Raw genomic sequence first — 22,588 nt, 5'->3', positions numbered from 1 at the left:
TCAGGAACTCGTCCAGTCCCTTTTTGAAACCCAAAGTCATACTCTGCTCTACCACCTCCTCTGGAAGCGCATTCCAGGTGTCCACCACCCTCTGAGTGAAGAAGAACTTCCTGGCATTTGTTCTGAACCTATCTCCCTTCAATTTTTTAGAGTGCCCTCTAGTTCTTGTTGCCCCCGCCAGTCTGAAGAATCTGTCCCTCTCTACTTTCGCTATACCCTTCATGATCTTAGAAGTTTCTATCATATCCCCCTCTAAGTCTCTGCTTTTCCACATATAGTAGGTATATAAATGACCTCTTATTGGCTGATAAACGACCTTTTAATGACTGATCAGCAAAAAAGTACATGCTTTGATATGATGGCATGTAGTATGCCTCTGGGTAGAGGGTTGGAGTATGAGTGGAACACCCAAGTCTGCATGTAAATTATAAAATACTCTAATTTACATGCATAGTAGAAAAATATTGGTATGACCCTTTACAGCAACTCTAACCCCCCCCCCCCACCTCCTCATTTACAAAAGTGTAGCGTGGTTTTTAGTGCTGGCTCTGGCAGTAACAGCTCCAGCACTCATAGAGTTCCTATGAGCATCTGAGCTATTACCACCACTGCTGGCACTAAAAACTGCGCTATGCTTTTTGTAAAGGGGAGGGGAATTAAGATTGGTGCACATGTCTGCAGCTGCAATGAAGGCATATTAGGCAATATATACAAGTATTTAACATAGCCTTAATAGGTACTTTAACTTGGCACCCATATATAAAACAGCATTGAACAGAAAGCACAGGATGAACTTGCATGTCTGTAAAGAGGGTACATGACTAATGAGTAGTACAGTATTTTCAGCCTGGAGAAGGTTTATAAAATATTGAGTGCAGTGGAACAGGTAGATGTGAATCACTTGTTTACTGTTTCCAAAAATACTAGAGCCTGTGGCATGCGATGAAGCTACTATGTAGTAGATTTAAAACAAACCAGAGAAAAAAATTTCTTCATTCAAATTGCAATCAAACTGTGGAATTCATTGCTGGAGATTGAGGTGAAAGCTGTTAGCTTAACAGGGTTTAAAAAAGGCTTGGCTCATTTCCTAAAGGAAAAGTCCACAAGCCATTATTAAGATGGACTTGGGAAAATCCACAGCTTATTTCTAAGATAAACAGCATAAAATGTGTTTTACTCTTTTAGGATCTTGCCAGGTACTTGTAACCTGCATTGGCTACTGTTGAAAACAGGGTACTGGGCTTGATGGACCTTCTGTCTGTCCCAATATAGCAACTCTTATGCTCTTATGTTCTTACAAATGAGGTACATGATACTCATATATTCTGTCATCTGGGATGGTTAATGGTTACTAGTGCCTAAGGTCACACACCTCAGCTTGCACTCATAAGAGCGTTTTGTATTTATATACAAGAGGCATTAATTAAGGAGCCGCATTGAAGAGTTGGGGTGAGGTTTGCATTATTGTCCCCTCATTCATTGGGAGTGGACATCCCAGATTCAAACAATCAGGTAGCTGGCTCTTGCATGTTTCTTGGAAATATTTTTAGTTCCTATTATAAAGTGAGAGCCACGCATATAATTTTTTAGTCTGCCCAAAACACACCCAAACCAATGCTTCCTTTAAATCTCGATTGTTTAAACGGATTCTTTGTTGTTTATCACCTTGACCCTGGAGAAGAGTATTTGAAATGTCCTTTAAATCTCTGCATTTCCTTGAGCATCAACATGTAGAAATAATGGCCTTCTGAAATTGCTGTGTACACATGTGCATATGTAAATGCTGGAATTTCCATGTATAGATGCTTTAAATATGATCTACTAAATGTTCTAATGTCTGTTCCCTGTCAAACAATCTCCCCCGCCCCATGAGCGTCAGAGCAATGTCAAAGCATTTAGTGCTCCGGGCTGCAGTAGAAACCTCTACTGTGGTTTGGTAAAAGAGGGCCTATATTAGGTCAAGGTCTATGACCCAGATATCTGTGGATATCTTTTTGCAGTGTCTCTTATGTGGTTAAGTGCTGAATATCACACTTAGTTGCATAAAATATAGCCAGCTGCATATACCCAGATACAGTGGGTACAGTGGATACAGATACCCAAGGTAGAGCACCCCCTCTTCTGGCTGGAGCACCCCCTTCCTCCAGGCAGTAGGAAGGTACGTGAATGGGTCACGGGCTGACTGCGCGCAGCCGTTGGCTTTCCTGGTCCCCTGCCCCAGAACAGGAAGTTGACGTCAGTGGGGGTGAGGGCCAGCGGCTGATGGCTGTGTGCAGGGGGGACCACAGACCCGTGACCACTCCAGGACCCCCAAGCTCCCTGCACCCAGAGCGGACTGCTCCCACCCCCACCCCATCCTTGGTATGCCACTGCCCACACATGGCCCAGCATTGAATATCTGGGAATAACACCACCAGCAATTAAAAGCATTTTCCATCACTGTTTAATATTAACCCCACATGTTTAATTATATATTACAGAGTAACTTATCAGCATGGCAGGAGACCCTAAGAAAAACACAGTTCTCCAGTAGCCTGAATTTTAATTTTTTTGTTCGCATATCTTGCCACTTTAAGGACACACTAATAACTAACACCATGATTTTTATCGAAAATATCCAAAGCCTGCCCGTATTTTGGCAAGTTGCCTTGCACATGTCAGCTTGTATCTCCTAGCAGAAACTGATGGATTTCATCTAGGTGAAGCATCTTGTTGGGGTCAAATCTATTTGTTTGAAGCTTATAAAAATGGCACAACATGCTGTGCCAACTCCACAGCACTATTTCATGCAACAGCAACTCTGTATAGTTGCTCACATGTCACCCGCTTGTCAGCGCTTCCCCCTGAACAGGTGCTAAATATCTACGCATGAACTACGGTTTATTCCCTGGACCGCAGCACATAAGGGTCAGTTTATTCTGTGGAAAATGCTGCAGCTTACAGAAGCTGCTTTGGAAAATGGATCAAGTCTCAGAATTCTCAAAAAAAAAAAAAAAGATAAAACAGAAGGATACCAAAATTATCCCTGTTTCCTTAATTCAAAAAGATATGCAAAATAAGCCACTAGTGGCCTGTGTCAAGAACTATATGCATTTATAATTTAACATTAATATTAACTATGTCAAGGAAGAATTTGCTGATTAATTTGTAACATTCAACATATGTAGTAAGCTGGCTGCAGCTCAAGTATTTAATAATGGAATTCTGGGAATCATCCTTACTTCTGTATGAGTGTAATATGAAAAAGAGCAACCATTAGCTGGTCACAGCTATTCAAGCAATAGCTGAAGTGATTATTAAAATATCAAGTAGTCCCTGAATGGAGCTTGAATTGTCATCGTTAATTAATCACAAAGTCACAGAAATGAAAGCAGCATGACGTTCAGCCATGGTGGTTGGCGGTTCGCTGTTACGATCACTTGCTAAGTGAAGTGTGTGACCTTGTGTAACGGTCACAGTTCACCAACTTGGATCACGGGCTGTAAGAGTGTAATGTATGAGGGGCCGCTGAAAAGTTCTCAGCCCAACCAGGAGGAGAATGATGTGGAGCCATGAAACTTACAAACCTTTCTTGACCCTTTTTTATTTTACTTTATTTTTTTATTTATTCAATTTTCTATACCATTCTCCCAGGGGAGCTTAGAACGGTTTACATGAATTTATTCAGGTACTCAAGCATTTTCCCCTTCCTCCTCTCTGCCCCCCTTTTTCCCCACCCCCCACTGCTGCGCATGCTCCCCTTCCCTTCCCTGTACCTCTTTAATGTTCCAGGCACGAGCAGCAACCCCAACCTGCTAGAGAGTGATGCGGGGAAAAAGACTCACCCCCCATCCCCTCATCATTCCCACATTTTCATCCCCAACCCCGCAGCCTTAATTTTCTTTCCTGCATCTCCCCGCTCAAAGCAGCGAGATGATTTTATGCAATTTCATGGGCCTAAAGCATTGCAAACCAACATTTTGGTCCAAATTCTATAAACAGCACAGTAAGTTAGGTGGCGATAGGCGCCCTACCGCTGCTTAACTTAATTGGTTTAATTGGCTTTAAGTGGCACGGTAATTGACCACATCGTTTAAAACTTGTTTAAAAAAGTAGACACCAGAAGGCATCGACAGCAGGATGCCTAAATGGCGCCTTATGCTTAAGTGGGTGTGGTTAGGGGCAGAATGGGATTTAGGCGCCATTAGGCGCAATTCACTAAAAAATCTAGATGCCTGCAATGTAGGCCAGTAAAACACTGGTCTAAATTGCAGGCATCTAAGTTTTTTCATGGACGTTGTTAGCCATGATTCTTAAAACAGTGCCTAAGTGTGAATTTGTGCCTAAGTGTCCATTTGTGTAGACGCTGACAATTTAGGCACCGTTTACAGAATCCGGCCCTTTAAGCTTATATTGGTTTGGGGTTTTTCCCCCCCCCCCCTTTTATTTTGATTGAAAGAACATCAATAAAAGTACAACTTATGAGGCTTGCTGGGTTCTGCTTTGCACACAGAAAGCCAAACATCAGCTCAGCACCAGGGATATTTTAGTCTAATTTTAGTTCTAATTATTCATGCACAAAACATATCAAGATACACACAAAAAAAATCAAGAACAGCCCTCAGAATATCACACACACACACACATAAATTAATGCACAGCAAAATGATATAACATATCGAACAGAGTAGCATTTACAGTATTCTGGAAATATAAGCAGGTACTTTAACATCTGGCTTTCAGTCAGCCCTAGCTCCCCAATCCAGCATCTTCCTGTTGGCCATGTAAACAGAAACTCTGAGGTTACAGGCAACCATAAAATAATTTACCTATCAATGTTTTAGGGAAGTTGCCAAATAGCCACCAGGCTTCAACTCTACCAGGCTTTAATTCTGTTGAGTTAGAACAAGCTCCGAACCACATAGGGAGGAGCGATGACAAATCGGCCGAAGCCTTGGGGGCCAATCGGCTAGGTGCAGGGGGGGGGGGAAAGGGGGTAGGATAGATTAGGGTGAGCGGAGGGGAGGTCGCCCCTTTCGATCCGGCTTCACATGAGGCGGACGCGGCTTCCCTTCCGCTCACCCACTGCAATAATAGATTTGTCTCTCACCTGGCTGGAGCGCTCCCGCGAAGCGGGAGGCTGGCAGGGCGTCCTTTGGGTGTCTCCGACTACAGTGTCCGAGACTTGGGGCCGCTGCACACGCGGCAAGGAGTAGTCCTCTATCCATGGGGAGCGGAAGGGAGATCGCGGGAGACCATGGCAACGTGTCTCCTAATTTCCAGGTTTGTCTCCTCACGTGCATTGCCGGCTCGATCCGCTCCCGGCATGCACTCACCCCTACGGAGCGGCGCGCAGCTCACACCCGAACCAGGCAGCATGGCAGCCTGCGGCCGCACTGGGCCACCTTTGCTGCTCTCTCTCCTGCCTTTCTGAGGTCCGGGCGTCCGAGTGCGGGGCGCCGCCCGGCCTCCCGCGCGCCGAGCGGACGGGGAGGGCGGATGCACCGGCCGAGCTGGGACATCGACTCCAATCCCCAGCCGCGGGCCGCGTCGGGGCCGGCGGCGCCGACGGCCAGCGACCGGCGCTCAGGGCCAGCGACTCCCCTCCTCCTGGGCCGCGGGCCGCGTTGGGGCAGGCGGCTCGCGGCGCCGACCGCCTCCGACCGGGGCGCCGGTGCTAAAGGCCAACGACTACCCTCCTCCTGGGCCGCGGGCCACGTTGGGGCAAGCGGCACCGGCGCCGACCGCCTCCGACCGGCGCTCCGGGGCGCCGGCGCTGAATGCCAACGACTCCCCTCCTCCTGGGCCGCGGGCCGCGTTGGGGCAGGCGGCTCTCGGCGCCGACCGCCTCCGACCGGGGCGCCGGCGCTAAAGGCCAACGACTCCCCTCCTCCTAGGCCGCGCGCCGCGTTGGGGCGGCGGCTCGCGGCGCTGGCCGCCTCCGACCGGCGCTCCGGGGCGCCGGCGCTCGGGGCCGGCGACTCCCCTCCTCCTGGGCCGCGGGCCGCGTTGGGGCTGGCGGCCCTCGGCACCGACTGAGTCTGGCCGGCGCTCCAGGGCGGCGCGCCCCCTGGCCGCGTGTGCGGCGGCCCGGCTACCTCTCCGCCAGGACTCCCCCATCCGGCAGCTGCACCGGAGTCCCGTGGGGAGGCCGACGCCGGTCCGAGACACTCCGGTGTGCACCTGCCGGAGAGAGGACGCAGGAGAGGAAAGTACACCAAAAAAAAAAAAAAAAAAAATTAAATAAATAAATATAAATAAATAAATAAATAATAATTTTATTGTGCACAGTACATAAACAGCAAATACCTACTGAACCTTAATATATTAGTTACCTGCACCGAAGCGAGTACATTCAGATTCATTTTATATATATTTCTCTTCTTGGAACTCATAGTTACAAAATAAGAGTTAATTTGAATTTTAACCCTGGCACCTTGATTTAAAGTCCACAGCATTCAGCTGCCCCTCTGTACTAGAGAATGTGTCGGCATAATTTAAGAAACTCATATCTATGCATATGCCTGGATATACGTCCCAAGGACCAGGTTCAGTGGCGGGTACACTTTCAGAGTGGGAACATGAAAGTGGCCATACAGGGTCGGACCAATGATCCATTTAGCCTGGAGTCCTGTTTCCACAGTGGTCTATCTGGGTCACAAGTATCTGGAGGGCACCCAAATGGTGACAGTATTCCGTGCTGCCAAATCCCAGGTTTCTCCATGTCGGTCTCAGTAGCAGCCATGAGCTGTTCCTCCAGGAACTTGTCCTAATTTTCTTTTAACTATAGAAAAGTACTTTTGCATATCTGCCTGCCTGTGTCCGACGAGGCAGATGGCGGTTGACCGCTCTGGGCACCCGGGAGGCCGCCAGCCGCGGCCACAGATCTCGGCACGGCCATTGCTGCTGTTTCTTTAGGGACAGCCCCGGCTGCCGTGGGGAAAACGTTGTTCCGACCCCTTCCATAGCAAGTGGAGGGATCAACAAATTTAATTAGCTTGACAATTCCCTGCATTCGGTGATTCCCCTGAGTCATAAGAACATAAGAACATAAGCAGTGCCTCCGCCGGGTCAGACCATAGGTCCATCCTGCCCGACAGTCCGCTCCCGCGGTGGCCCAAACAGGTCACGACCTGTCTGCATCACCAGAAGGGGCTCCCTTGCCACCTTGGTTTCTCATTTAAGTCCTATCTTCCCATCGTAGTCCTAACCCTCCGGTCTTGCACATGTACGACCTGTTGGGTTTCTATACTTATTACCTGGTTAGCTTTCTATACCTGTGTTACATCCCAGCATCTCTCTCAGTATCCCACGATCCCTTTATCCCTCAGGAATCCGTCCAATCCCTGTTTGAATCCCTGTACCGTACTCTGCCTGATCACTTCCTACTCCTACTTCTACTGAGTCTACTTCTCTGCTGCAATGCGCTGGGCAAAATATAAGACCTTGCCTTCAGGGCTGTGCTAGATGAGGAAGTTATGCTTCACGGGTTATTTCTAGTCTTCCCATCTATCCAATCAGCTAATCTAATGATCCGATAAGTCTTATCCTTGGGGTGAGAAATATTAAAAGCATTTACCCTTCCTGTTATTCCAATTAATGAGACAGCGATGACACTGGACTCATCACATTTCTTCATTCAATGAATTTTCTTTAACTATAACTTTCTTATTTCCGGGAATTATCTTATTGATAAATTTCTTATTGCCGATAATTTAACTATAACTTGCAATAGGGAACAACTGACTGCCGACAACCTACATATGTACTGTGTTTTCCTTATTAATTTTCTGCTATATAACTTTACCTCATAAAACAAGGAAGACACTAGTTGGAGGCCGCTCTGTTTTCCTTTGACATGACATGCTGATATACAATCATGTTTCCACTCTCCTTAGGCCGGTACTTACTGTATCATTCTATAAGTATTTCTCGACAGCACAAGTCACGATCCATGCCGCCGTGCCGAAGAAGCCACCAGCACCAAAGAGGCGCTACCACCGCGGTTTCTACGGCCGCACATCTCAGCTAGAGCTCAGCACCGCCCGCGATTTTAACCCCACTAAGCTAGAGGGGCAAATGAGATCGTCCAATTGCTTAGCCTAGGATAGGATCTCCCGAGATTGGGGCAGCATCCACTCGGCGGGAACTTCGGTTCACAGGTCCTGCCCTTAGACTTCGATTCATGGATTCGAGACATACTACTGTACAACACTGGCTTCATTCGAGAGCTCAGAGACAGCATCTGGGAGGTAAGTCCGATACATGAAGGGACATGGCTTTATCGGCCCTTACATTGGGGTGTATAACACAACAATAAATTAATATAAATTCACAAATCATTTTAATATATTCACACATATTAGGACCTACTATATTACTGGTCTCACATGCCTGGATTATGGGGAATATGGGATAATTAGTTTGATATCTACACACTGATCCAGATATTTTACATCGCTAGGCTCATCAGTACATTGGTTATGCGCCCTTGTGCATTGGCGAAGCTTATCAGTACAGGGGATATCAGTACATGCTCATCGGTACATTGCCTAGGCTTATCAGTACATTGGATAGGCTACTAGACTTATCCGTACATTGAATGCTCCTCTATACATTGGCTAAGTTCATCAGTATATGGGATATGCTCCTCTGTACATTGGCTAGGTTCATCAGTACATTGGATATGCTCCTCTGTACATTGGCTAGGCTCATCAGTACATGGGATATGCTCCTCGGTACATTGGCTAGGCTTATCAGTACATTGTACTCTGGATCCTCTGTACATCGCTAGGCTCATCAGTACATTAGATATACTCCTCTGTACATTTTCTAGGCTCCCCTGTACATTAGGTAGGCAGCACATTGGATACGCTCCCCCGTACATTGGCTAGGCTTATCAATACATTGGATATGCTCCTCTGTACATTGGCTAGGCCACATTGCATGTGCTCCTCGGTATCAGTACATTGGATATACTCCTCGGTATATGCTCCTCTATCAGTACATTGGATATGCTCCTCTGTACATTGGCTGGGCTTATCAGCACATTGCATGTGCTCCTCTGTACATTGGCTAGGCTTATCAGCACATTGCATGTGCTCCTCTGTACATTGGCTAAGCTTATCAGTACATTGGATGTGCTCCTCTGTATCGGTACATTGGATATGCTCCTCTGTACATTGGCTAGGCTTATCAGCACATTGCAGGTGCTCCTCTGTACATTGGCTAGGCTTATCAGTGCATGGGATGTGCTCCTCTGTATCGGTACATTAGATATACTCCTCTGTACATTGGCTAGGCTTATCAGTACATGGGATACGCTCCTCTGTACATTGGCTAGGCTTATCAGCGCATTGCATGTGCTAGGCTTATCAGTACATCGCATAGGCTCCTCTGTGCATTGGATACGCTCCTCTGTACATTGGCTAGGCTTATCAGCACATTGCATGTGCTCCTCGGTACATCAGCACATTGCATGTGCTCCTCTGTACAGCAGCAACGCTTATCAGCACATGGCATGTGCTTCTCGGTACATTGGCAACGCTTATCAGCACATTGCATGTGCTCCGCGGTACATCAGCAACGCTTATCAGCACATTGCATGTGCTCCTCGGTACATCAGCACATTGCACGTGCTCCTCTGTACAGTGGCAACGCTTATCAGCACATGGCATGTGCTCCTCGGTACATTGGCAACGCTTATCAGCACATTACAGGTGCTCCTCGGTACATTGGCAACGCTTATCAGCACATTGCATGTGCTCCTCGTTACATCAGCACATTGCATGTGCTCCGCTGTACAGTGGCAACGCTTATCAGCACATTGCATGTTCTCCTCGGTACATCAGCAACGCTTATCAGCACATTGCACGTGCTCCTCGTTACATTGGCAACGCTTATCAGCACATCGCAAATGCTCTACATTGGCTTATAACAGCAGAGGCTTCCACGGCCTCAACTGCGGCGGCAGCTTCTACGGCAGCACAATATCAGCAATATACAACAGCAGAGGCTTCCACGGCCTCAACTGCAGCGGCAGCTTCTACGGCAGCACAATATCAGCAATATACAACAGCAGAGGCACAGCAGAGGCTTCCACGGCCTCAACTGCAGCGCCAGCTTCTACGGCAGCACAATATCAGCAATATACAACATCAGCGGCTCTAACAGCAGGGGCTTCCACGGCCACCGGTACATTGGCAACGCCTATCAGCACATTGCATGTGCTCCTCGGTACTTTGGCAACGCTTATCAGCACATCGCAAATGCTCTACATTGGCTTATTACAGCAGAGGAGGCTTCCACGGCCTCAACGGCAGCGGCAGCTTCTACGGCAGCAGCACATCGCAAATGCTCTACATTGGCTTATTACAGCAGAGGCTTCCACGGCCTCAACTGCAGCGGCAGCTTCTACGGCAGCACAATATCATCAATATACAACAGCAGAGGCTTACTGCAGCACAATATCAGCAATATACAACATCAGCGGCTCTAACAGCATGGGCTTCCACGGCCACCGGTACATTGACAACGCTTATCAGCACATTGCATGTGCTCCTCGGTACATTGGCAATGCTTATCAGCACATTGCATGTGCTCCTTGGTACATTTGCAACGCTTATCAGCACATCGCATGTGCTCTACATTGGCTAGGCTTATCAGTACATAGCATGTGCTCCTCGGTACATTGGCTAGGCTCCTACATTGGCTAGGCTCATCAGTACAGGGCCATATATATATGGTGGGTTGCATATATAACTTGAGTAAGCTGAGACAATGAAGTTAGCTGGACCTCGGCAAATATCAGTTGATGAAGTTTTGCAAATATCAGTTGATGAAGTTACCCGTACCTTGGCATATATAGTTGTAGCGCTGTACCCGTGCAGTGGGTTGCGTATATTTCATTACACTGAGGCGATTCAGTACAAAAAGTTACCAGTACCTTTGCATATCCATGTTCATTACACTGAGGCGATTCAGTACGAAAAGTTATCAGTACCTTTGCATACCCATGCAGTGGGTAGCATATAGGCCGCAGCTACAGCACTTGGGGGGAACCCGCGATAAGCGAGGTTTCGCTATCCCGGGTAGTGGAGGGTAAGCACAGCATATGAGTCAACGACATACACCTTTACATTGCTTAGGAAATTGGGCATGTCACCTTGCTTGGACGGCAGGGAGGCCAGGCCCTGATCTTCACAGCAACATACTGCTGATGAGAGGACACATCCTTGAACGGGATAGGTCCAGCGAGCAGGGGAAGCTGTTACGGCAACTCACATTCGGAGAGGATGAAGAAGCATATGCTGTGCACCTGATGGGTTATTCTGCAATTGATGAAAGTTGTGATGTAATAGTGCTGTTATGGCTGCGGCCTAATAAATTCCACACTAGTTGAAAACGCTTGTGTAGTGTCTTTGTTTTCCGGACCAAGGGGTAGAGCACCAAGTGCTGAGTGCACGATTTGAGAACAAGCTCCGAACCACATAGGGAGGAGCAATGACAAATCGGCCGAAGCCTTGGGGGCCAATCGGCTAGGTGCAGGGGGGGGGGAAGGGGGTTAGGATAGATTAGGGTGAGCGGAGGGGAGGTCGCCCCTTTCGATCCGGCTTCACACGAGGCGGACGCGGCTTCCCTCCCGCCCACCCTCTACTTCTGTCGCAGCCAGACTGGAAAGGAGGGTAAGCACAGCATATGAGTCAACGACATACACCTTTACATTGCTTAGGAAATTGGGCATGTCACCTTGCTTGGACGGCAGGGAGGCCAGGCCCTGATCTTCACAGCAACGTACTGCTGATGAGAGGACACATCCTTGAACGGGATAGGTCCAGCGAGCAGGGGAAGCTGTTACGGCAACTCACATTCGGAGAGGATGAAGAAGCATATGCTGTGCACCTGATCATGTGGTGGTCATACCTGATGGGTTATTCTGCAATTGATGAAAGTTGTGATGTAATAGTGCTGTTATGGCTGCGGCCTAATAAATTCCACACTAGTTGAAAACGCTTGTGTAGTGTCTTTGTTTTCCGGACCAAGGGGTAGAGCACCAAGTGCTGAGTGCACGATTTGACCAAACATTAGGTATTATCTGTATTAGCTGTACCTAATGGTTAGAGCAGCAGGCTGAGAACCAGGGAAGTCAGGGTTCAATCCCCACTGATGCTCCTTGACATCTTGGACAAGTCACTTAACCCTTCATTGCCTCAGATGCAAAACCTAAATTGTAAACTCTTTAAGCTTATATTGGAACAGAAAAAAATACCTACTGTACCTGAATGTAACATGCCTTGAGTTATTACTGAGAAAGGTTTAGTGTAAATTCAAGCCAATATGAGGCATAATGTGAAGTAATACAAAACACTACATATGTCACTCAGGACCTACAGAGCAATTGCAACATACCATAATAGCAGTAACTTCCACAAGTCACACAACAGGGACCTACTTAGGAAAACACAGCACTACAGTGGGCACTAGAATATCAATACACTGATTGGAAAATTAAACAAGACAGATTAGTACAGATTAATCCTGCAGTCAATGCTAACAGAAAGCCATGTCTCTTTCACACATGCAGAACACAGACCCTCACCCAGTATAGAATATGTAACCAAAAACTAAAACTAGAAATAAAAATTAAACTGAACCCCCAAGAAGCCAGACTATGCATACAGTGCAACACTATATAGTAACATAGCAAATAATAGCAGATAAAACCTTATGGTGCTCATAATCGAAAGAGAAAAACATCCAAAAACCGGCACTTGGACGATCATCAGTCAAAAACGTCCAAGTGCTGATAATAAAACCGGGTTTTGGACGTATTTAAAAATGACCTAGGCCTTCACAGTGCCGCTGAACGACCATAGATAAACGGGGCATGTCAGGAGGAGTGTCGAGGGTGGGAGTTGGGCGGGACGTGAGCCGGCTTAGACTTAGTCATACTGCATGTATAACCAAAAGTTATACAGCACAGGATCGACGGAACTTGGACATTGTGACTTAGACCATTTAAAATATGGTCTAAGTCACAAAAACCCACCTAAAGTGACCCGATAAGCACTCCAAACACATAATACAGACCTCCCACACACTACCATAAAAATATTAATCACAACTTGAAAATTGTGCCTCCAGAACATCATCACTTGATAGCCTGGCATAGGAAAGCCTAGTCGTGCTTCACAGAGGCATCTTAAGCTATGGGTTAGGGACCCTTGGAGAGGAGGACCCATGCCCATAATACCCTGTAATCACTGCATTGATATTGAAATATGTACACTCCCCTATACACCCCCAAAACCCTTTTGTACTGGCATATAAATGGCTCCTGCATCCATAAGGGCTATTGGGGTGGTAGATAAGAGGGTCTAGGGGATTCTGGAGGTGGTTTGGGGGGGTTCACCATGACCTAAAAGGGAGCTGTAGTGAGATGATGACATGGCACCCTTTTTGTGAAGTTCACAGCAGTGTCCTATAAGGTACCCTACTATTTAGGTGCCATGTCTGGGTGTTCAGTCCATCACTTTGCAGACTTCTCCCACGCCCAATCTAATTTGGATAGATAGGAAATCACAGGGTTGGAGTGTTTCTAGCTGATGGAATTATATGATGGGTAAAGGTAACTTACAATGAGTTAGAATTAAGAGTTGAAAGCAGCTTCAAAAAAGTGGGCTTTTAGTTTAGATTTGAATACTGCTAGAGACTGAACATAACATATTGGCTCTGGCCGCCTATTCCAGGCATACGGCGTGGCAAGAAAGAAAGGACGGATTCTGGAGTTGGCAATGGTAAGAGCAGATAGCATAGCTGGTTTTAAGAAAGGTTTAGACAATTTCCTGGAAGAAAAGTCCATAGTTTGTTATTGAGAAAGACAAGGGGGAAGCTACTGCTTGCCTTGGATCAGTAGCATGGAATGTTGCTACACTTTGGTTTTTTGCCAGGTACTAGTGACCTGGATTGGCTACCGTGATAATGGGCTACTGGGCTTGATGGACCATTGGTCTGACCCAGTAAGGCTATTCTTATGTTCTTAAGGGTACAGATAAAAGGGATTTAGGGACTGCCCTATATTTACATTACAATGTCATGATTAAATTGAAATGTCTTTTCTCTTTGTTATTTCTGGGCCATAGATCTTAGAAGTCCACCCAGTACTGTTGTTAGGTTCCAGGTACTGGACTTGCCATTGAAGCTCACTCCAGCCCAGTGGCGTACCTAGGGTATGTGGCACCCGGGGCCCATCATTTTTTGACACCCACCCTCCATATAAAAAATATTTTTTGTAAAAACCATGAAACGGTATAAATGGTCAGAATAGAAACAGGGAGTGAAAATATTATTTTATTGAACCTCATATATGTAACCATTATTCCAAACATAACATAACATAAATTATGTCTGAATTGTCATGACATCAGAAGTGCGTATGGAGTAGTTGCAGGTGATGCTTGGGACAGTTCGGTTTTATGTGTTTTTTGAATAGAAGGGTTTTTATTTCTTTTTTGAAGGTTTTGTAGTCTGTGGTCGAGGTCAATAGGTTGTAGAGTTGGGGGTCGAGTTTTTTTCTTTTGACGCTTTTGGTTGAAGGGTGTGTGAATGGTGTGCGAGTTCTCCTATGTCTGGTTGAGGTGGATTGAATTATTTAGCTGAAGAAATTAGTTACCCCCTCATCCCACACACATTAATTCTCTTCCATTTTTGTTCCCATTATAAAAAACATTGATAAGTTCCCAGAAAAAAATACATTAAAATAAGAAGTGAAACCAAAGGCCCCTACAGATGAGAACATAACATAAGAATAGCCTAACTGGGTCAGACCAATGGTCCATCATGCCCAGTAGCCCATTCTCATGGTAGCCAATCCAGGTCACTAGTACCTGGTCAAAACTCAAAGAGTAGCAATATTCCATGCTACCGATCCAGGGCAAGCAAACACTTCCCCATGTCTTAATAACAGACTATGGATTTTTCCTCCAGGAATTTGTCCAAATCTTTCTTAAAACCAGCTAAGCTATCTGCTTTTACCATAACTTCTGGCCACTTCATTTTTAAGCTTAGATCTTTCCTTCCAAACAGAGACCTTGCTAGATGTCAAATACAACACAAGGGAACTTCACACGGACTTAGCTGTGCAGGAAATGTGAATCTCCTCATACACCCACCTATAGTGCAAAAATGTGAAAAGGTCTGTTTTTTTTCTTTCGATCACTAGATAGCCTAATGCCACACAAGCAGCACTGTTACAAAAGGTCAATGCTAAGGTTAACAAAGTTTCCTTCCTTGGACCACAAGGAGATACTGACAAACCACTGGAAGAGATCCCAAAACAACTACCTAGGCACAATACCCAAAGACCCACTCAGTGTGTGAACCAGTTGAGTGGAGTGGACTAACTGGGGGTGGAAATGGGCCCGGAGTTTGCTCAGGAGAATTTCCCAGACCACCTCTTCCTCTCAACACATTGACACACTGCCACCACCACCACCACCACTAGGAACACCTCACTGGGTAGGCCAGCAATGCTTATAAACTTTATAAAACACATTATTATATTTTTTTATAAAGCACATATTTTAACTGAACTCTCTGACATCCTCAGCCTTTCCATTCACAAAAATAGAAGGAAGAAAAGTTCCCATTTCCTGCTGTCTCATGTCCCCGATCTATACAATATTTTTCTTCTGCAGACCCTTCAAAAGTCTGACCAAATCCTCATTTCACTTGCATTATAAAGTACTGAGGATGCCATCTCTCCCCAATCCCAGGTCCTAAAGTCTGAGACTAGCGCAAACTGCCTGATTCAGGAAGAAAAATTTCGATTCAGCCTATTTAATTGGTTTTTCGATTCGATTTTCCTGCCCAGTTGGGTGATTTTTTTTCAAAAATCCTGGTGGGTTTTATAGCTTTTTCACCCCCTTTGGCTTCTCCTAACCACACTGGCGCTGTGGTGTAAATAAAATAAAGAAACAAAAAGGACTTTTCCTCTCTCTGTTAAATCCTAGCTCACGTTTGCGGTCTAACACCAGCTCTGGCAGGATACACATTTCAAATCTGACATATTGTAATCACAAAACAGAAAATAAAATTAATTTTTCTATCTTTTGTTGTCTGGTTATTTTTCAAATCTTGTTGGTCCCAGGCTCTGGTTGTCTTCTGATAACTTGCTTGCCAGGGTCTCCTTCTTTCTTCTTTCTGCATGCTAACCATCCATATGCCATCTCTGTCCTCCCCTTCCATTTCCCTTCCCTCCCCTGGATGTCTGGCATCTTTCCTTTTTTTCGTCTCCCTCCATAGATCCATCTTTTCTTTACCCTTTCATCCAGCATCTCTCCCTCCTTCCCTACCACCCCAGGGTCCATCATCTCTCCCTTTCTTTTCCCAACTACTCTCCTATCCAGTATCTCTATCCCCCTCCACACCATCCCTTGTGTCCAACTTCTCTCCCTTTCTGTTCCTTCCCTCCCTAAATCCCATGGTCCATCATCTCTCTCCCTCTCCTCTATTTTCAGACCCATTATTTCTTCCCTCCCAAAGTCTGGCATATGCACATCTCTTTGAACACCCCCTTCCCTCTGTGTACTTCTACACCAGGGTCCCCCCCAAAGGCCTGTCTCCCCCTTGAAGGCCTGCACCCCCCTTGAAGGCCTGCACCCACCCCCGAAGGCCTGCACCCCCTTGAAGGCCTGTCCCCCCCTTAAAGGCCTGTCCCACCCCTTTGTAGGCCTGTCCCCCCCTTAAAGGCCTGCCTGCCTGTCCCCACTTGAAGGCCTGCCTGCCTGTCCCCCCCCCAAAAGCCTGTCTCCCCCTATGAAGGCATGTCCCCCCCTTTAAGGCCTGCCCCCCCCTTGAAGGCCTGCACTCCCCAGAAGGCTGCACCCCCCCAGAAGGCTGCACCCCCCCCCAGAAGGCCTGCCCTCCCGAAGGCCTGCACCCCCTTGAAGGCCTGTCCCCCCCTTAGAGGCCTGCCTGCCTGTCCCCCCCCCCTTGAATGCCTGCCTGCCCCCATGAAGGCTTGTCCCCCCCCTTTAAGGCCTGCATCTCCCCCTGAAGGCTTGTCCCTCCCCTTAAAGGCCTGCACCCCCCCGAAGGCTGCACCCTCCCCGAAGGCCTGCACCTCCTTGAAGGCCTGTCCCACCCCATGTCCCCCCTCCTTAAAGGCCTGCCTGCCTGTCCCCCCCTTGAAGGCCTGCCTGCCTGTCCCCCCAAAAAAAAGCCTGTCTCCCCCCATGAAGGCTTGTCCCCCCCTTTAAGGCCTGCATCTCCCCCGAAGGCTGCACCCCCCAGAAGGCCTGCACCCTCCCCGAAGGCCAGCACCTCCTTGAAGGCCTGTCCCCCCCTTGAAGGCCTGTCCCACCCCCTGTCCCCCTCCTTAAAGGCCTGCCTGCCTGTCCCCCAAAAAAAAGCCTGTTTCCCCCCATGAAGGCTTGTCCCCCCCCCCTTTAAGGCCTGCATCTCCCCATGAAGGCCTGCCTGCCCGCCCCACCCCGAAGGACCGCTCGCCCCCCCCCCTCCCACCCCCCATCCAGATGTCCGGTTCTTCCCCTCTGGCCTCCCCGCACCATTTAGAGTAGAAGCAGCCTGCAGCAAGATCGCGATGTCAGCGATCTTGAGCTGCTTGTGCTGTCCTCCGCCGCGGACCCGCCCCCCTCCTCTGATGTCAGTGGAGGGGGCGGGACCATGGCGGAGGACAGCATGAAGCAGCGCAAGATCGCTGACATCGCGATCTTGCTGCAGGCTGCTTCGGTACTCTTAATGGTGCGGGGAGGCCAGAGAGGAAGAACCAGACGTCGGGGGGGGGGGGTAACGGACGCTGGAGCACCCCCTCATGGCTCGCACCCGGGGCGAACCGCCCCTCCCGCCCCCCCCCCTTGGTACGCCACTGCTCCAGCCTAGTCAAACCATCTCATTTGCAGGATTCATATTTTAATTAGAGATCCTCTCTGTTCATCTCATGCTTTTTTGAATTCCGTCACTGATTTCCTCTCCATCACCTTCCTTCATTCCAGATACCACCACCCTGTCCATGAAAAAAAATTTCCTAACATTACTCTTAATTCTATTACCCCTCAACCTCAATTTATGTCCTCTGGTTTTACCAATTTCCCTTCTCTGGAAAAGATTTGGTTTTATAGTAATTCCTTTCAAATATTTAAATGTCTGTATCATATCACTCCTGTCCCTCCTCTCCTGCAGAGTATATCTGTTGAAGCCTTCTAGTATCTTTTCATACTTCTTTTTTTGCACAAAACCCCTACCATTTTTGTCACTTTCCTCTTGATTGTTTCAAGTCTTCTTATATCCCTGGCTAGATATGGCCTTCAAAATTGAACACAATACTCCAGTTGGGGGCCTCACCAAAGACCTATACATGGGCATCAATACCTCCTTTCTTCTGCTGGATATGCCTCTCTCTATACAGCCTAGCATCCTTCTGGCTACAGACTGTGCCTTGTCACACTTTTTCATCACCTTCAGATCCTCAGACACTATCACCACAAGGTCTCTCTCCCCGTGCATGTATATCAGCCTTATACCTCCCAGCACATACATCTCTCTTGGATTTCTACTCCCCATATGCATCACTCTGCAGTTTTTTGCATTGAATTTTAGTTGCCAGACAGACCATTCTTCCAACTTTTGGAAATCCTTTTTTATGTTTTCCACTCCCTCCATGGTGTCCACTCTGTTACACATCTTGATATAATCTGCAAAAAGGCAAACTTTACCATCTAAGCCTTCAGCAATATCTCTCACAAACATATTGAACAGAATCAGCCCCAGCACCAATCCTTGAGGCATTCCACTACTCACCTTTCTTTCCTCTGAGGAAATTCCAAAAACTACCACCCTATGACGTCTGTTCTTCAACTAGTTTCTAATCCAGTTCACAACTATGGGTCCTAACTTCAGCCGGTCAAGTTTTTTTAAGAGCCTCCTATGAGGAACCATGCCAAAGGCTGTGAGAGCAGAGGATTATCTGGGATGGGGAAGCCCCCACTTCCCTGAACCTCTGAACATGGTTCGTGATGAAAGCAATATTTCACTTCCTCCCCTGCAGTTTGCTCAAGCTAGTAGTCATACCTGCCCCTTTAAGATTCAAGGGTAGCTGGTGGTGATTCTGTTTAATAATGCTCTGATTCCTGCTGGCCTATGAGTACCTGTGTCTTTAAGAGGTTGCATCTGAACAAATGCTGCTGCTAGTACTGAAGGATGCTCGGAGGAGCCCTAGGGTCCACAGGGGTGGAGGAGATGACACCTCTTTCACCACAGTGCCCTTAGGCAGGTCATGGCTGCTTCCCTCACATAACTGGAATCCAGGCCTGATGGCTGACCTAATAAACTACCTATGGATTTAACTCAGATTGGAGCATAAGAAATAGATTGGTTTTATTTTCTGTTTCCAGAGATAATTACCGAAATTCAAACCATGGTTCTCGAAATGAGAAGGTCCTAAATAAACAGGAAATGTTTAAACCGTCAACAACATTCATTTTTAATTATGAGGCACCACTGCCCACAGAGACAGATGGTCTATCGATTTGATTTGGGCTCTCCTACACAGCGGTAGCTGATCATCCTGTGGTGCTGTGTATTTAAAGATTTCTGTTGTGCTAGACAGCGTGTTGTAGCCCTTCATCAAAATCTGTTAGTTGCTGAAAATTGAATTTACAGTGTGTTGCTTTCCATAAAAAGAGACACAGCTGATATCTAGCCTATAAGTTTCAATACCACACAACTGATTAAATAAAGACAAAGAAGATGCAGCCTGCAACAAATACCCACAAGGAAAAGAGCAGACAGATGCAGGAATGGTGCCTCTAGAATCAGGGGAAATGCAAACCAGCACCATTTCCAGAGATCTAACAAATATGTTGAGTTATACTTGGCATCATTTAATAAATGGATTTCTGAAACTGAAAGCACCTGTTAAAGTGAAACAGAGGAGCTAGTGTTTAACATTATACTTATTTTCAGTAGGGCCAGCTGGGTTTTGTTTTTTATTTTCCACTGTTTGGAGATAGTATTTAGTGCTCTTTGATATATGATTTTATCTTTTGGAATATTCATTAACTATGACTGTATTAATCTTGCACATTTTGTACTCCGCTTAGAACTTTCGGTTAAAGTGGAATTTAAATCTGTTAAATTAAATTATGGAATATCATAAGAACATAAGAATAGCCTTTACTGGGTCAGACCAATGGTCCATCAAGCCCAGTAGCCTGTTCTCACGGTGGCCAATCCAGGTCACTAGTACCTGGCCAAAACCCAAGGTGTAGCAATATTCCATGCTACCAATACAGGGCAAGCAGTGGCTTCCCCCATGTCTTTCTCAATAACAGACTATGGACTTTTCCTCCAGGAACTTGTCCAAATCTTTCTTAATACCAGCTATGCTATCCACTCTTATCACATCCTCTGGCAACACGTTCCAAAGCTTAACTATTTTCTGAGTGAAGAAAATTTCCTCCTATTGGTTTTAAAAGTATTTCCGTGTAACTCCATCTTTATTAATACACCAACAGACTCATATGTGTACTAACATTATAGTTATGAATAGAACTTTGCCAAAACATACAAACATGAAAGAAGCATAAGTGTCATTATGAATAGATAATGAGATAATGAAACAATTTCACAAACTCACTATCCAGACATAGTGAAGGAGGGAGGGGACTGGGTAGGAAAAGAGGGGGTGAGGAGGAGAGGGACCAAGGAATAATAAATGAACAAATACGTTATTCCCTGGATCCTCTCCTCCCCCACCCCTCCCCCCACCCCCGCATCCTCCCCAGTCCTCTCCCCACTTCATATAGTGTCTGGTTAGTGAGTTTTGTGAAATTGTCTCATTGAAAGTTCAGTATTCTACTCCTGACTACTGAAGTTAAAGTAGTCCAAAAGGGCTCCCAGATCTGACAGAAATGCTGTCCCACTGGTGATTTAATGTCCCTTCTTTCCATCGTAAGCAAGGAGATCATTTGGGTTCCCCACAACACCAAGGTAGGCGTCTTCTTAGGCATCGGTCATGCTACATTATATTGTTCAAATAGAAACATAGGAGCAAGAGTTACTCTACATTTCCAAATAGAGTGCACAAAAGTAAGAAGTTCTGTCCAAAAGATCATCACCTTGCAACAAAACCATAACATGTGGCTGAGTCTCGCTCTGGACTGATTGCATTTCATGCAATTATGAGTAGGCTGAAATGAAATTTTACAGGCTTTATCTGGAGCTATATAAAGATGTAGCAAAAATTTTATAATCAAGTTCCCTAAGAGTAGGTAACATCGGAAACACCTACTTTGGCGTTGTAAAGAACGCAGATGATCTACTTGCTTATGATGGAAAGAAGGGACATTAAAGACTTTAAATCACATTTTACTTTTTTAAATTTATAACATTTTATTGAAGGAAATAATTAAATATAATATAACAATGGTCTGCAGAGAAAATAAAAGAGGAGGAGGAATTGCCATCATAGCCAGAAACACCATAAACCTAAAAATACAAGACAAAACAACCAACCCATACATGGATTTACTAGCCTGTCAACTTTCAAGCACATCACTCAAAGGAACACTAACATGCATGCTCTGCTACATAACCCCAGGTAACTGGAACACAGCAAAACCAATATTTGAAGAGTTTATATATCGAAACTCACTAATTACAACCTACAACTTAATCCTAGGTGACCTCAACCTCCACCTTGAAAACCAATCCTGCAAACAAGTAGAAACCTTACTTTCATACCTCGAGACCTTGACATACAAAATTTTAGACCCTCAAGCTATACATGAAAAAGGTCACCAACTTGACATCGCAGCCTACATGTCCCAACAACCCACACAACCAGAGATCCAAACGTCAAACGGAGAATGGAACCCTTCCCTCTGGTCAGATCACTACATTTACTCCTTCCAAATTACAATAACAAAAGCACACCAATCACACAAAAAATAACTTACAACTCACGCAAATACATCGACCCCACCATATTCTGGACAAAGGCAGACACCATAATCCAAGACAACACTCCCAAAGACTTCATCTCACAATGGAGCCATCTAAGTACAGCAACCCTGGATGACCTAGCCCCAGAACAACCCAAAACCAGAATCCACAGAAAATCAGACAAATGGTTCGACAACAAACTACTTCTACTCATAAGGCAATGCAGACAACTAGAAAGAAAATGGAGAAAAGCTGGAGGAATTTCTTCCTTTTAAACTTTGTATGCCTAGAGACATCTGGAAAAATTGTCACACGTTGGCCACAAAACAGGTCTTGTTTTTTCAAGAAATATAATTTCAGAATAGCCTGTTTTTCCAACTCTGTTTTGAAGACCACTATTAAAGTTGCTCGTTTATCAATTATGTCCTTAGAGGATTCAAGGAACTGTGATATATTAAAACTGTCAGGTGAAACAAGTTTATCCATTGCACCCTCTTCAAGTATTTCTTTAGACACTCTTGGAATGTAATAAAGGTTATCTAGTTCAAGAGTATCCACTTTAGTGTATTGTAATATATCACTCAAGGACATTTTCAAGAGTTCTAAGGAAGACAAATAATGTGTTACAGGAAAATTTAATAAACGG

General features: G+C 46.0%; 1 protein-coding gene across 1 annotated transcript in view; it reads right to left on the bottom strand.

The window, feature by feature from the left end:
• The window catches only part of COL25A1 (collagen type XXV alpha 1 chain), a 405,886-nt gene that overhangs the window by 382,740 nt on the left and 558 nt on the right, over positions 1-22,588 (bottom strand). The window contains exon 2 of the mRNA XM_033960097.1: positions 22,322-22,544. Within this exon, the coding sequence (XP_033815988.1) occupies positions 22,322-22,544 (223 nt within the window). The remainder of the gene's footprint in view (positions 1-22,321; positions 22,545-22,588) is intronic.

The sequence above is a fragment of the Geotrypetes seraphini genome, chromosome 1 (genome assembly GCF_902459505.1).
Source record: "Geotrypetes seraphini chromosome 1, aGeoSer1.1, whole genome shotgun sequence".
Taxonomy (NCBI): Eukaryota; Metazoa; Chordata; class Amphibia; order Gymnophiona; family Dermophiidae; genus Geotrypetes; species Geotrypetes seraphini.
Note: the sequence above shows the minus strand (reverse complement) of the source record. Positions and strands in the feature narration are given on the sequence as shown.